Source organism: Ursus americanus, chromosome 12, assembly GCF_024610735.1.
Source record: "Ursus americanus isolate L20-20 chromosome 12, mUrsAme1.1.p, whole genome shotgun sequence".
In the NCBI taxonomy this organism is placed as follows: Eukaryota; Metazoa; Chordata; class Mammalia; order Carnivora; family Ursidae; genus Ursus; species Ursus americanus.
The window spans coordinates 12,252,766-12,267,039 of NC_142138.1; the positions used below are offsets into that span (position 1 = coordinate 12,252,766).

Below are 14,274 nucleotides of genomic sequence, written 5' to 3' on the forward strand. Positions count from 1 at the left end.
ATTTAATATAAATGAAAATAAGAAAAAACTCTTCAAGTGTTTCAAAGTTAACTTTCAAGGTCATATAAGAAAATCAGAATGATTGGGGCGCCTGGTGGCTCAGTCGTTAAGTGTCTGCCTTCAGCCCAGGGCGTGATCCTGGGATCGAGCCCCGGACTGGGCTCCCTGCTCCGCTGGGAGCCTGCTTCTTCCTCTCCCACTCCCCCTGCTTGTATTCCCTCTCTCTGTCAAATAAATAAATAAAATCTTAAAAAAAAAAAAAAAAGAAAATCAGAATGATAAAATCTAGTGGGAGTTCATGGCTTGAAGTTGGTCTTCCCTGATTTCTGACTAACACGTTGACACTGAACGCCAGCGCGGGTGCTCAACACCAGCTGTAACGTTCTCTTTGTTGTAAACAAACAATTAGTCTTAGCACTCATCTCTGAACTTCCGGTGAAATACGGAATAGAAAGGACGGCAGAGCGTCCAAATGGTCACTATGCTTTCAGAGCCTTTTGTAGGACTCCCAAGAGGACTAGACGCCACGCCTTCTGTCCTGCATGCAGTGTCACAGCTATGCAGAGAGCCGTGGACAGAACAGGACAAGGGGATGTTTTATGTAATGTAAAAAATTCTTACCTCAGCACTTGGTGATCCGAGCAGAATATCAATGATAAAATCGGCAACACAGGGCAGGTTATAGAAAGATGCTAATGATAAGAATAAGGAGAATTGGGGGCAGGAGAGGGGAACCAAGTTAGGAAATGCACTTTCAAAATTTCAAAAATTCTGAATACTTTCTTTCGCTTAACTATGGCAGAAATTCATCTCTTCTTCTACCTGGAATTGAATTCAGTACTTTCTACAACTGCCTCCACGTCTCTGAGTATCCCCCCCGGGAACCTAAGGGGCCCAAGAGCAGGACCGTGTCTTGGTCACCTCTGTGCTTTCACATTTTAGCACAGTGCCTTGTATACACGAGTTACAGAACAAGTATGTCTTGCCTCGATAAACTATCAGTACTCTACAGTGAAATTATAAATGGTAAAAAAGCTTGAAGGGAAGCTGTAATTTTTTCATGTTGACTTGAAAATATCTCTAAAACTAAACAATTATAGGAAAATTGAACCATGAGTATGGCATTTGTTCAAAAGCATTTCATAATGACTTGTACTTCTTACATATGTCTTCATATGTCTTCATTTACTTGGCTCAAAGTAAATAATTTTGGACACTGTATTACTGTTCTACAAATGTCTAACTTTTTCTACATTCACCTTATCTTGTATGATGAGTTATGAGTTTGGATGTTATATGAAACACACAATGGTCACCAGTTTTATTTAACAGGTGGTCTGAATCAGTAATAACAGGGAAGAACAGGGCTTCTGTGCATTGGTACAATTTTTAGAAGTGGAACTGTCAAGACTTCATTCCTGAATAAATATTTATTGAGGGCCTACTACACAGCAGGCAGTGTTTGGGTGTGAGAGATTCAGTAGGGAACAAAATGGACAGAAGTCTCTGTCTTTACGGAGCTTACAATCTAGGTGGGGAGGGATGATGACAATAAACACGGTAAGTAAATAAATTATACCATGCTATAAGATAGTAAGAGATAGAGAATAAACGAGGTAAGGGGTTTAGGTAGTGCTGGGATGACGGGAGGGTTGTGGTCAGAGTATGTCTCACTAAGAGGGAGAGATTAAGCACACCTGCAGGAAATGACGCAGAGAGAGCCAGGTGGGAAAGATGGGGAAGAACACACCAGGAAGAGGGAACAGCCAGTGTGAGGGCCCTGAGGCAGGAATGTGCCTGGAGTGTTGGGGAACAGCCAGGAAGCCAGGGAGGCCAAACCACAGTGAATGAGGGGGAGAGCAGGAGAAGGTGAAGGCATAGAGGCATCAGAGGGGTGGACTCTGTCTGGCCTTGGTAAAGATCTGGCTTTGACTCAGTGGGAACTGAGAAGCTGCTGCCGGGTTTTAAACAGAGGAGTGATACAATCTGACTTACATTTCAGAAGGTCCACTCTGGTTACTGTGTGGAGAATCCACTGCAAGGGCAGAAGCAGGGAGATACGTCAGGGCGCTACTGCTACACTCCAAGCAAGGGAAGACGCCGGAGCAGAGGGGGGTAACTGGTATCCGAGGAATCGGACATGGTTGGAAGGAGAATGTGCTGACAGAAGTGGGTGTGAAAAAGGATCAAGGCGGACTCGAGGATTTTGGCCAGAGCAACTAAAAGAATGAAACCACTATTACTTAAGCTGGGAAAACTGCATGATACGGGCCACCTAAGTAGTTCGGCTGTGGACCCATCAAGTCTGGGAAGTCAACTTGAGAACCGATGGAAGGGTCAGGGCAGTGGTCTAGGCTGTAGTTCCACATTCAGACACTAGAGGTAATTTGGGGCTGTGATGGTAGATGAGATCACGGCGAGAAGGGGCGTAGACAGAGAAGAGACAGTGACCAGGGGCAAGGCCCTGCGGGGGGTTCTAATGTTAAAGTGTGATTAATAACAGTGCCAGTTTGCCAAAGCCCACAAATGAAGATAAAAGGGCAAGTCAGAAGTTTCATAACTTTGAATGCTAGAGTCGTCATCAGTTCAGGGATTGATACAGAATTCTAATTCTGCAGCTTATGACCTATAAATTTGGGTTGTCTTAATTCCCCAACTAGACAGTAAGCTCCTAGAGGGCAGACATACTGTCCGTTTACCACCTACTGTGCTACCCTGTATACAGAAGGTGCTCAATAAATACTTGTTCAGAATTAAACCACTCTAAGCACTGTTCTTAACCTATTTCACCGGCCAGCTCTCCCCTCTTTTTCATTTCTATTAGCATGACCTTCTCTACGAAGGAATGTACATAATGCCCAACAGAAACCTGGCCTTTCCCTAAAAGACATGAACGGCAAACAAGCCTCCTGCATACCCAGTTGCTGGCTTCGGAGCTGCAGGCACGTTACAAGAAGAGACAGAGCCTCCCCGGCAATCAGGGAGTCTTTGGTGGACACAGATTGTTGTCGCACGCAGATGCCCGCGTGCAGGGCCGCCGGGTCCCCTTCACTCCCAGAGCTGCAATTGCTTCCTGGGAACAGGCAAGCAGAAGGTTACTGTGGACCCCACAGGACCCTCATGATATCATAACATCCTTTCAATGTGCTCCAGAATCCTCCAGAGAAATTAAACAGCACCAGGAGACATTCTGGTCTAAGAAACGAGAGACACTTGATCATTTTATTTGACCCCGACTGCTTTAAAATGCATTTGGAGGCACTCAAAATGTACTTAGGAGGCAAAACTCAGTTGAGGTGACAGAAGTGAGAACAGCGCAGTTTGGTAGGCATGGAAGAGTCTTCCTGGGATGTTAGAAATGTTCCTCATCCTGACCTAGATACGTCATCTGTATGTCAAAATCCTAAAAAGCCTGGACACTTAACATTTCCACACTTACTGTATGAATGTCATATGTTTTTAAACTTTTTCTACTGAGGTAAAAATACACACATAAATTGAAGACGGAAACCAATTTATAAAAGCCTTATAGAAAATAACTGGCCAAACCAAGAAAATGACTTTTCCAGGCAGGAATTCCAGATGAATTTTTATTACGGCCACAATTATTGGCCTCATGGCACTTTTATAACACTCCGCAGGCTAAAAACTCCGCTGATCTGGTTTCCCCCCTTCTTCTGCGCTTATCAACGCTTTGTTTCTGAAAGTCTGACCTAGGTCCAATAACGTACATGGGTCTCAAGTGCACAGCTTGATGGATTTCTACTCATGCTCAAAAGCAAGAGAAAAGGCTTCCTCCTTTTCGCCACTCCGAACAGCCTATGTACAGGTTAACTCTTACTGCTTATTTCTTGTCCGGCGACTTACTGACTTTATCCTTTTAAATCGGTACCTGAACTGCTGAGTCGGCTTCGGATTCCAGCAGGAAACAGAGAATTGCTTTCTTTAATTGGCTGGCTGCTCCCAACAAGGTCAAGTCGTCCTGCAGCAGCAGCCCAGGACAACCTCATGAAACAAGCCACAGTAGACGTGAAGTCACTCACTTCCATTGTCTAAACAAGTGTGGAAAGAATGGCATGAGAAAAGGAAGCACTTGAACACATTCCTTCTTCTAGACTTCCATCCCCTTCTTACTGGTCTCAGTTCTTGTGAGACTCTTTCTCCTCCACGGTCATCCAGAAGGACAGCCTTTTCCATGCTTCCATAGTGTTCAGAGACTTTCAGTATCTCTGCTACCTGGAACGCAGAGCCCGATCTCCATGCTCAGGCGCTAGGAGACCCGTCACTCATCTGGTTTTTCCCGTTTTCTCCTCTTCCATACAGGACACTTTGGGCTGTGTGAACGACCCTGTGGCCTTCCCTACAGGCTCTGTTCTGTCTTTCTAGCTTTGCTCACACCTGTGCTCTTGAGGGAACAGACCCTCCATGCTTCTCTGTCATCTCATCTAGCTCTAAGGCCTAGGGCAAACGCCACCTCCGACGTACAACCGTCCACGACAGCCACGGGTGAAGGCAATTACTCCACTTCCTCTGAAGGCCTACGGATGTTCTGCCCTTGTAGCTCCCCTATAAACCCTGATGGTTCCCACCTTGAATTACAGTGATTTCTGCCCTCGTGGTCTCTCTCTGACTCACTGCAGGTTCCATGAAGGCCACGTTCATGTCCATAACTTGTATGTCTGCACAGCCCCTCCCTGTAACAGCAGGGACTTCTCATTTCTTCGATACACAAGTCACTTACTTGTATTGCAACTCGTGCAGCAGGGATGATTTCCTCGACCCTAATGGAAGACCTGTCAGACACGGACAACTGTCGGTAGGATGACTTTTCTGGGGTACCACATAAGGACATCTGCCTGCTTGTCTGTCGGCTGACGTTTCGGAATGGGCGAGAAGAAAGTGCTTCTATGCCATCTTTGGTGAGGTCTTCATCTAATAACGTGGGCATTGTTTGTCCCACAAGTAAAAATCTTCAAAGGAAACAAAAAGCTAGACTTATCTGAGGTCATTTCGTACTACTCAACACGGTAGCATTTGGGAAGAAAAATAAAGTGAAGTACTGCCTTGTGAGACTAAGATGATACATTCACATACCTGGCAAGTTGTAGACAGATGGAATAAACTCCCTGCCTTGTTTCATAGTCTACTTCCGATGGGATGGAATCCCTCTGCATGACATTTACAACCAAACTTAAAAGGAAAGAAAAAGGCAGGATATTAAGGACTGCTGTTTCTTTCATAGGACATTTTCCGTAATTTAATTGCTTATATAAATGTTATCAATTACTCAAAATTTCCGTAAGAGCCTTACATACGTATGGACCATACACATTTCTACCCCAGTGATTTCCCAGGATGCCTGTAACTCCTGGTCCATTCAGAGCTAGAGTCCTTGCTTAGCCAAAAGTAGAGTGTTTGGATCATCTTCCTTCTCACTAACTGGTGTGAGCTCACTGATTCACTACCATCTTATTACTAGAAGAACTGACAATTAAAAAACCTATCTAGAATCGGTGTGTTCATTAACGCTTACTTTCACATCCACTACAATCTCTATTATTACAGAAGCTTCCTAACTGTTCTTTCTGCTCCGACTCTTGGTTCTCCACCCCCAGAATCTATTCTCAAAAGATCAATCAGAGTGATCTTTTTAAAATATTAAGTCAGATCATGGCATTCCTCCTCTGCACAAAATCCTCCAACGACTTCCTAGTTCCTACAGAGAATAAAAAGTAGAGTCATCACAGTAACCTGTAACCTATATGACCCATAAGCTGATGGTCTGGTAGGTCTGTAACCTCATGTCCCCCTACTCTGCCTCCTGCCCACTACCCCAACCACATGGGCCTGCTTGTCTCCAAAGGCGCCAAGTCTGTCTCACGCAGGGGCACACGCTGGCTGCTCCTCCAAGACCTGGATCCCCAAGTCTCCCGTCCTCACCTCCTCCAGGTCTTTGTAAAATGTCACCCTGTCAGTGAAACTTTCCCTGATCACCCTACTGACAATCACAACCCTGTCCATTCCCTCTTGTCTTATTTTTCTCCACGGTTCTTATCAGATGCTGGTATTTGCTTTTACTTTTTTTTTTAAGATTTTATTTATTTATTTGACAGAGATAGAAAGAAAGAGCACAAGCAGGGGGGAGGGGTAGAAGGAGAGGGAGAAGCAGACTCCCTGCTGAGCAGGGAGCCCGACATGGGACTCGATCCTAGGACCCTGGGATCACGACCTGAGCCGAAGGCAGACGCTTAACTGACTGAGCCACCCAGGCGCCCCTTGCCTTTACTTCTTTACTGCTTGTCTCCCCACTAGACAGTAAGCTCCACAAAGGTGTGGAGTTCTGTCTAATCTGTTCACCGCTCTGTTCACAGCGCTCAGAACAACGCCTGGCATACAGACTAGCTGACACGTACAACTAAGCTAGCAGCAAAATGCCTTTATTCCAGAGCTCTGTAATTGGAGGTGAGTAATCGGAAATGAGTTTTCACGGAGAACACCTCTGCGATTCTGAAAACAAATCAAGCTCCATGCAGTCTGCCATCTCCTCCCCGCAAGGCCTCCCACAGGAATTCCTGCAACTGTCCTCAGGCCTTCCCTCCTTCCTCGCCTGAGGAAATGCAGGCCTGCTTTTTGCCAGGGCAGGAGAACTGGGCCCCACAGTTTATCCTTTTTCCTTTAATCTTTTTTTCCTTTAGTCACCAGCCTGCAAAGACAACCTGGGCTTCCCCAAGGTAAAGGCGAAACAGAAAAGCAATCTTTCCCCTCAGCTGTTCTTCCCTTCCAGTCACCGTCACCCCTGCTCTGCGTCCCCCGCGTCTCTGATGCCACTCTCTGCTCCTCACTATACGCGCCTCAACCACGTTCATCTCTCTTGCCATCCCGTGTCCTCTGTCCCCTTCCGTGCTTATTTCCCATGCTGACTGAATGTTCACCATTCGCTCCTTCTCCCAGGCGAGGAATCACAGGGCCACTGATACATTTCCTCCCCTATTTCTGGTCATAAAGACTTGCCTACAGTACCCTATAAATGACAGTCACTGCTGCCCGACATTTACCACTGTCACTCTTCTTGGGGCCACTGCATGGCTCTCCCTGCCTCGGTCTTTCTCCCACTTCTATTTATTCATTGTCTCCACTGCCATCAAAGTGACTGTTCCAGGCAATTCCTGGCTTTGAAACCTTCTGTTTTCCTGTGGTCTATAAGCTAATGTTGAAATCCTCAAGGTGACCTTCCTTACATACTTCTCTCCTTCATCCTTTGCTCTAGCCTCCCCAGACAACTGTGACTCCCAAGACGGTGCTTTCACTCATCCCACCCCCTCTGGCTTAGCGTGCCCTCTCCCCACGAGTCCTGGAGGGGATTCCTACTCTCTTCTCAATTCCCAGCTCAAAAAACGTCATCTTCTGCAAAGAACCTCCTAATCTTATTACCCCATGAAAACGTCACCATTTAAGCACTATCTTCTATGACCCCTGCCCATCTCCCACCCAAAGCACTTTTTATGAGCCTGTCTTGATACCTGTAATAACTATTTGTTATTCTTTGTTAAGCCACGAGCTTCTAAAGGGCAGGAATGAGATCTAAGTTATCTCTGCATCCCCAGCACTAATCACGCCTCACACAACATGTGTTATGGGGAATCAAATTCGCCGGGTGTCAAACTGATGCGGGACTCAGCAGAAACAGATCTGCTTCCTGTCCTCTTCTCAAGAATTTCTCCCACTACCGGAGGGAAGGAGATGTGCTTCTCCCAGTTCTTCAAATAACCAAAAGTCATAAAATGAATTTAAGTGTTCCAAAGACTGAAACACCATTCCTTCTTCTTATAACTCTCATGATGCTTCACGTAATACCTTACAGGAATAACCAAGGCCCAGCAGGAGAAATTATCCACAGTAACTAAATTCATTCTCTGCGCTTCATGTGACATTAGAGTGAGACTCTAACCTCAATCCTCCTGCTTTGAGGAAGTTCTCGCAGAAGGATTTTGCACAGCTTCTTGCCATGTCATCATCAGCTGTTGGCATGAGTTTGGAGCTTAAAACCTTGAAAACAGATAGGGACAATTAATCAGCCCAACGTTTCCAGCATAAATGACTCCTTCACTGAGTAAAACAATCCTGTAACTCGAGTCTGAGGCTAAGTGCTGCATGCTGTCTCCCTCCCCCGCCCCCAGAAGAAGGTGCAGGCTGACGTTTCACAATTGAAATCATCATGTTTTCTGACATTTTTCATGAAACCAGAGAAGGTGGATGGCTCAGGCTTTCAGGCTTAGATAAGAGCAGATAACGTTATGTGTTATGCTAGATAAGTTTTTGAACAAGTAGATCAAGTTTTATAAAATAGACCATTCCTTAAAAATGCTAGATGGGCTCTCTAATAATGATTCTGAAACTCCTACTATTTATCGGCCATCCACAACACAGTAGGCATAAAGAAGTCCTTACATGCATTCTCTCTTCATTTCACCATGCGTGTTGTATGTCTTTTACTTTACACGTAAAGACTGAGACCTAAAAGCCTAAGTGACCTTAAACCCTGATGTGCCTCCCTCCTAAATCCATGCCCGCTTTATGGCACTGACATACATACCTAAAGGAAAGCTTAACTGAAAATTCTGGTATGGCAGATAACTATTTCAAAGAAATAATCATACTACATAGTATGAGACTTAGTAACCAACTGCTTATTTGGTTGTTACAATTTAACAATTAAAAAAAAAAAGGAACCCACTGCCTCAGATTCTCCAAGGTTTTAAAAATAGATACATTCAAGATCCTTTCCTATTCTAGAAAATCTGTTTCTATGAATCCATGGGTTTTATGTGCGTAGATTTTTAGCATGGGATCTCTTTTTTACAGATGTTTCCTTCCTGAAGTGCTCTTTGGGAAACAGGCTCGTCAGCCTCAGACTATGAGCACTGCAGGGAGGAAGGGAGCTCTCTGCTTTTCTAACCCTTCCTGTGAGGTGACAGCCACATGCATGTACTCCCCATTCTTAATGGACAGCAATTTAGTGAAGGTGTAAGATTTCTTCAAAGGAATAGGTATCTGAAATAGCCACTTTGAAGCTTCCTAACAGGCAAACATAAGTTGAAGACAAAATGCAAAGAAATTAACCTTTCAGGGGTCAGTAAAAATAAGTGCTTTTTAAAAAAATATTTATTTACTTGAGAGAGAGAGAGAGAGATCAAGAACGGGAGGGGCAGAGGGAGAGAGAATCTCGAGCAGACTCCACACTGAGCACGAAGCCCAATGTGGGCTCCACCTCACGACCTTGAGATCAGGACCTGAGCCGAAACCAAGAGTCGGACACTCAACTGACAGCCACCCAGATGCCCCAAAATGAGTGTTTTTGAAAGTGTTCAGTTTTCCAAATGTTTTGCGCTATCTAAAGCAAAAACAAAACAAAACAAAACAAAACAAAACAAAACAAAAAAACCCAAAAAACAAACGACCTCTGAAAGGAATTCCCAGTGAATCAAAACTCCTGCAACTGTGCTGGAGCTATTTTACTACTATTGTCCTTTGGCTCTAAGATAATGCCACCTAGGTAGCTGATGACAAGCCAGACTCACTGTTGGGCCGTTCTGCTTTTCTAGGTGCTCTCAAATGTGGGTGTTAAGGGTTATACCTTAATTTTTTTTAAGACAATCATTCAAAAGCAAATGACAAATCTGGCAGGTATTACAAAATTCATAAGCTTAAACTGCCAAAAATTTCTGGGCAATTTTCTGTCTTAGAATATCATATGTATATTTTTAAATGCCCACATTAAATAAAGACTTGCTTTCTTTTAAAAACATTTGCTAAATATTTTCTCCTTTTGAACCCAACACATTTTTTCACAAGAATGACTATTTTCAGGCTAATAAGAAAGAGCACAGCTTCAACACACGAACACCAAGTGATGCAGAAAAATCAGTGACTATATTTATGTTCTCCAAATTAGACTGCCAGGTGAAATCAAACTTGGGGCAAAGCAGTATCATTCAGGGCTTTATTTTCTCCAGACCTTAAAATGCCAAGAGGGTCTGACCCCTCACCCTCCCAGGGCAGAGTATTTCCACCTGCTCACCCTGCCTATCGCGCCATTACTGCTGTGCTTGCAAGACTCACAGCGTGCAGCCTCCCTTATGTCTTACTCAAGAGTGTGGAGCAGATATCTTGCCTTCTGAACGCTCATCCTTTAACTACCACAATGACTTGCACACATCTAGTCATTAAATGTTTAATGAACTAAATCTACTACTTTAAAGCTACTTTTCCAAAAGAGGGTAATAAAAATATTCTTTCGCTTAAATTCTTCCAATAGCTTTTAAAACCTTGAAATGATAAAGTTAATGTATTTTCTGACAAACTCCTCATAGCTTCATTTATGACAACAAATTACAATTGTTTTTTAAGGGATGCCTGGGTGGATCAGTTGGTTAAGCATCTGCCTTCAGCTCAGGTCATGATCCCAGAGTCCTGGGATTGAGCCCCGCATCAGGCTCCCTGCTTGGCGGGGAGCCTGCTTCTCCCTCTGCGTGCTGCTCCCCCTGCTTGTGCTCGCTCTCTCTGTCTCTCTCTCTGACAAATAAAGAAATAAAATCTTTTAAAAAAATCGTTTTTTAAAAAGTTAGGATGCATTTAATAACAAGGAGGCTGAGAATAACAACTTACTGGACAGACTTGCTAAACTTCCAGAGGAAGATAATGGCGTATTTTATTACATAAGGCTTCCTCATTATTTATTTACATGCTATGCTGTGGGTGTGACAGTATGCATAGGTATAAAGTGAAAAAAATCGAGCCTTTTCTAAGGCCAAAAAACAATAAAATGGTTCAGTTTATATTCTGTTTTTTACTTTTTTTTGAAAACTAATTTTTTTCACAGATCATCCAATAAAAATAACTTATCTCCAACATCTAAAAGTATGAATGTGCAAACAAAAACGAATCTGTCCGGATGGAATGAAAAGCAATGAGGCTTCTTACTTCCAAGTTGTAGAGCACTCTGAAGGTGGACATTCCCGGGGCAAAGGATCGAAACAGACTTTCCAAAATTGAGCTGGCGCTTGGCTGATGCTGCTGCTTGGAGGACAGCGATGGAGACTTTGAGGACTGAGAACTTGTTTCAGACAGTAACGTTTTCTAAGGTTTTCAAGAATGAAAACAAAGGATGTATGTGTTAAAAGCACAAGTTAAAGAGAAACACACCTCAGTGTGCACTCTAATGTTCTTCTCCTCTTTCATATAATCATACCAAAGGGATTTCCTACAAATTAACCTCAAGGACACATCACTTGGTAATTATTAACAAAACACCGAATGCCATCGCACAAACTCGCAGCGCTCAACGGCATCCTGACACTACACGAACACGTCTGAGAGTCTTCGAGGTAACACTAGCAAGGCTGTCTTTATTTGTTTCTGTTTTAAAAATCTGTACCAGTAAATACCGATAATTAAATTATAGACTTGTAGAAGTGGAAGCTGTGGAAGTGTTTTTAGCTAGTACTAGTGATACATTTTGTAATTACGTTAGTTTTCTTCTTCCTGCAAATACCTAAGCCGTGTGTGATAAGACTATGAGCTGATGTAAACTTCAACCACTGAAACATAAATTCGTACCATAGTTCTAACAACTTTGTTCCACGTGAATTTATTCTGAGAACACGATTAAACAATATTATAGACAGAATTTAATTTCAATATATATAATAAAATTCTTGAGGAAAAACATCCTGGAAACTAAGATGAACTGTAAATGTCAACTGTGGAAAAAAATTAAATGATGATATAATTATGCAAGCAACTCAAACACAGGCAACAATCACATTCAGACAGGTGTCATGACACAAGAAAAATGTCTCCACTGAATCAGGACTAGAGTCTGATCCTGGGCGAGACACTTCATCTCTCTGGGCTTCAGTATCTTAACCCAGAAAAAGAAGTGGAAGTACATGATATTAAAGTCTCTTCCGGTTCTAAAATTTGACGTCATTATTGATTCTAGGTCTTTTCAAAGTCAACACGAAGCTCTGATTTCCATTTACAGCAAAGACATTTTTTTTTAAAGAAGAACTGTTATGGGATATCATATGGCCCGAAAGTGATTTCAGGTTGTATTTTTCCTGAATCATGACATTAAAATTTCCATGCCACTTAAGTCCAAGACACTCCTACCTTTCTTCCCAAGGAATCAAGTTGATCCAGGGCTTCCTGAATGGCTGGGTCAGTGGGTATCAAGAGCAGCAGCTTTCGTACTCGCAGAGTTATCCTGAAATTTTGCAAACACAAATTTTTTCACATAAGCCAGTTTCAGTACCAAAGTCATTTGTTTCCGACAAATGTAAAGTCAAATCAAAATGTACTTGGTTCCCTAACCTTAATAACTTCCTCTCTTTCAAGCCTCATAAACATACCTTGGCTCCTCTAGATTGGCAAGCTGGTAAAGCATGTCAAACACATTACATACAAGCGCCATCACAACACCAGGGAGGGACTTCTCCTGAGGGAAGAAAGCAAAATATAAATACAAACGGACGAAACCTTTTTCTCACCAAACCTGCCAACAATAAAATTACGACTTCTGAAAGAGCGGCCGCCACAAAGCTTGAGGGGAGCAGCGTGCTCACCTGCACCACAGAGCAACATGTGGGAACAGACCCTGGCGGGGCCACAACCTTCTAGTTCCTTTGCCTGGGCTCTCCCCTATCCACTGGCTGGTGAGGGGTTAAGGTGCCAAAAGGCGGGCAGTGGAAGAGAAGTAAAATGATGGGGCAGATATAATGAACAGAATTGAGATGAGAGTAGATATCACTGAAAGCTGATCATAGCTCGTCAGGAGCAAACAAGGCAATGGCTGACTTAAAAGCAAAGTGAAAGTGGTACGCGGGTATACACACGCACGCACAACAGGTAGAAGAAACTTAGATGCGATTAAAGGACTGTTTTCTGGTTATAAAGAAAGTAGATGTCACTGTAGAAAGTACTATACAAGGGACCATTTTTAATAAATTCAGGATAAACAGGAGACTATTTGAAAATGTTAAGCTTGAAGATGCTATGTACAAGCATACTGTGGACATCGTAGGTTTGCTTCCAGACCACGGTAAGAAAACAAATACTGCAAGAGTCAAATGAATTTTTTGGTTTCTCAGTGCATGTAAGTTTGCACTACAGTCTAGTAAGTGTATAGTAGCACTGTGTCTAAAGAACAATGTGTATGTCTTAATTAAAAGGGACTTCATTGCTAAAGAATGCTAACCGTCATCTGAGCTTTCAGCGAGTTGCGACCTTTCTGCTGGGGAGGAGCTGGCCTGGATGGCGATGGCTGCTGACAGATAAGAGCAGGGTGGCTGCGGCAATTCCTTAAAATAAGCCCACACTGAAGTCAGCTACATCAATCGACTCTTCCTTTTATGAACAATTTCTCTGTAGCACGCGATGCTGTCTGATAGCATTTTACCCACAGAACTTCTTTCAAAATTGGGAATTAAACCTCTCAGACCTTGCTGCTGCTTTACCAACTAAGTTTCTGTGATATTACAAATCCTCTGTTGTCATGTCAACCACCTTCATGGCATCTTCACCAGGAGTAGAGTCCATTTCAAGAAACCACCTTCTTTGTTCATCCGTAAGAAGCAACTCCTCACCCGCTCAAGTTTTATCCTGAGACGATGGCCACACAGTCCCCCCTTCAGCCTCCACTTCTAGTTCTCTTGTTCCTTCCACCCCGTCTGCAGTCACTTCCTCCCCTGAAGTCTTGAACCCCTTCTAAGTCACCCATGAGGGCTGGAATCAGCTTCTTCCAAACTCGCGCTCATGTTGCTATCCTGACCTCTTCCCATGAATCACGATTGTTCTAGAATGGTGAATCCTTTCCAGAAGGTTTTCAATTTACTTTGCCCAGATCCACCAGAGGAATCACTATGGCAGTGACAGCCTTATAAAATGTATTTCTTAAATAATAAGAAGGCCGAAATGACTCCTTGCTCCATGGGCTGCAGAACGGATGCTGTGTCAGCGGGCATGAAAACACCGTTTATCTCGTTGTCCATCTCCATCAGAGCTCTTGGGTGACCAGGAGCATTGTCAATGAGCAGCAATATTTTGAAAAGAATCTTATTTCTTAAGCAGTAGGTCTCAAGAGTGGGTTCGGTAAACTATGTTGTAAACAGATGTGCTGTCATCCAGGCTTTGATGTTCCGTTTAGAGCACACAGGAAGTACAGATGCAGCATAATTCTTGAGGGTCCTGGGGTTTCATGAATGGTAAATGAGCACT

General features: G+C 43.4%; 1 protein-coding gene across 3 annotated transcripts in view; it reads right to left on the reverse strand.

Annotated features, from left to right (window-relative positions):
* Positions 1 to 14,274, reverse strand: part of USP24 (ubiquitin specific peptidase 24) — a 132,991-nt gene that overhangs the window by 47,104 nt on the left and 71,613 nt on the right. For all 3 annotated transcript variants that reach the window (XM_087865918.1, XM_045802243.2, XM_087865917.1), the window contains 9 exons: positions 12,411 to 12,496; positions 12,172 to 12,265; positions 10,981 to 11,136; positions 7,949 to 8,046; positions 5,095 to 5,190; positions 4,742 to 4,970; positions 3,893 to 4,052; positions 2,918 to 3,073; positions 622 to 692 (listed from right to left, as the gene is read on the reverse strand). In XM_087865918.1, the coding sequence (XP_087722044.1) occupies positions 622 to 692; positions 2,918 to 3,073; positions 3,893 to 4,052; positions 4,742 to 4,970; positions 5,095 to 5,190; positions 7,949 to 8,046; positions 10,981 to 11,136; positions 12,172 to 12,265; positions 12,411 to 12,496 (1,146 nt within the window). The remainder of the gene's footprint in view (positions 1 to 621; positions 693 to 2,917; positions 3,074 to 3,892; positions 4,053 to 4,741; positions 4,971 to 5,094; positions 5,191 to 7,948; positions 8,047 to 10,980; positions 11,137 to 12,171; positions 12,266 to 12,410; positions 12,497 to 14,274) is intronic.